At 33.6% G+C, this 1,610-nt stretch overlaps 1 protein-coding gene across 1 annotated transcript in view; it reads left to right on the top strand.

The window, feature by feature from the left end:
* The window catches only part of SMAD2 (SMAD family member 2), a 103,364-nt gene that overhangs the window by 95,482 nt on the left and 6,272 nt on the right, over positions 1 to 1,610 (top strand). Inside the window, exon 8 of the mRNA XM_012642634.1 lies at positions 959 to 1,171. Coding sequence (XP_012498088.1) covers positions 959 to 1,171 — 213 coding nt within the window. The remainder of the gene's footprint in view (positions 1 to 958; positions 1,172 to 1,610) is intronic.

Below are 1,610 nucleotides of genomic sequence, written 5' to 3'. Positions count from 1 at the left end.
AAAGTACATGAGAGGATGTGCATAGGTTTTATGTACATACTATGCCATTTTATATCAGGGACTTGAGCATCCTCAGATTTTGGTAAGAGTTGGTCCTGGAAGCAATACCCTCAGCTAGTGAGGGATTGATTGACTGTATAAACTCTTCTGTAATCTCTTTTTTGGCCCTCATTTTACCTTGCTATTTCACAATTTCTCTTCAGTTTCACCGCGTTCGAAATTTATTTTACAAAATTGTCAGGATTTTATTTTGTTCATAATATTTCTTGTATGTTTTAGTCAAAATTACAGAAGAATATATGTGATCCAGTTTTCCAGTGAAATAAGTATTCTCTTGATTCCATATTCTGTTTCTACTTTCATATTCTTTGTGTTTTATTACTTTCTGATTCTTACGTATTACATAGGTTTTCTATTTTTGTAGCTAGGGTAATTCACTGAGAATCTCACGGTAAAATAGACAAATGTCAAAAACATGTCATATTTTCTATCCTTTCGTTATGACAGTTTTTCTTATGGCTTTTGATTCATTAATCTTTGCTGAAGCTTTATTCTATATAGTTTATCTTACCAAAAATTAGCTTTTTAATGCATTTTAGAAATCCACCAAATAGGGCAAATTGACTTTTTTGGTGTACGATTGTTTTATATTTGAACAGGAATTAGACTAAAACTATTGGTAAAACAGATAATCTGACATAAAGTGACTTAATGACATGAGAAATTTGAAAAATTGAAAGTCTGGTATGATCTATGGAAACTGGAGTTCTGTATTAAAAATATTGAAAATTTGATATGATCTTTGGAAACTGATAAAAATGTTATGTCTACTTCCTGAGCTGTTGCCAGTGTATGCTGGCATAGAACGTGTAAGGATGATGGTGTTCGATCTATTTTTGGCTTGAATTGTTCACACATTTCTTCTTTTTATGTTGTTTTTTTTTTTTTTCCCCCCCAGATTTGCAGCCAGTTACTTACTCAGAACCTGCATTTTGGTGTTCAATAGCATATTATGAATTAAATCAGAGGGTTGGAGAAACCTTCCATGCATCACAGCCCTCACTCACTGTAGATGGCTTTACAGATCCATCAAATTCAGAGAGGTTCTGCTTAGGTTTACTCTCCAACGTTAACCGAAATGCTACAGTAGAAATGACAAGAAGGCATATAGGTATGTTTTGTTTTTCCTGTGTGAAAACTAATGCCATAATACCGTATACTCATACTGTGGGCATTATGTGGTATGCAAGAGCTTGTGCACAGAAAAACCAGTGTTCTTTCTGTTGGTTAAGTGCACAGGCTTCATTGCTTCTAATAGCTCCTGGTGATTCTTCAATCAAGCAGACTCTTATTTTTGACTTTTCTTTATTTGGCACCCTTGATACTGGAAAGTCCTTCAGTAAATATGTGTTGAAATAATTTGAATTTGCTGAGTCTCTACAAGTCATAAAATTGCCATGTTCCGATTTTGGGGTTATAATTTTTATAAATCATGAATTTTTTTCCCCAGTTTGTTTATATCTTCAGGGTTTTTTCTCCCTTTGGTGAGTTCATATATCAGATCCTCTCCCTATTATTCTGAGTTGAAATATGTAGAGCAAGAACTACCA

This window comes from Propithecus coquereli, unplaced genomic scaffold, assembly GCF_000956105.1.
Source record: "Propithecus coquereli isolate 6110/MARCELLA unplaced genomic scaffold, Pcoq_1.0 Scaffold181, whole genome shotgun sequence".
NCBI lineage: Eukaryota > Metazoa > Chordata > Mammalia > Primates > Indriidae > Propithecus > Propithecus coquereli.
Note: the sequence above shows the minus strand (reverse complement) of the source record. Positions and strands in the feature narration are given on the sequence as shown.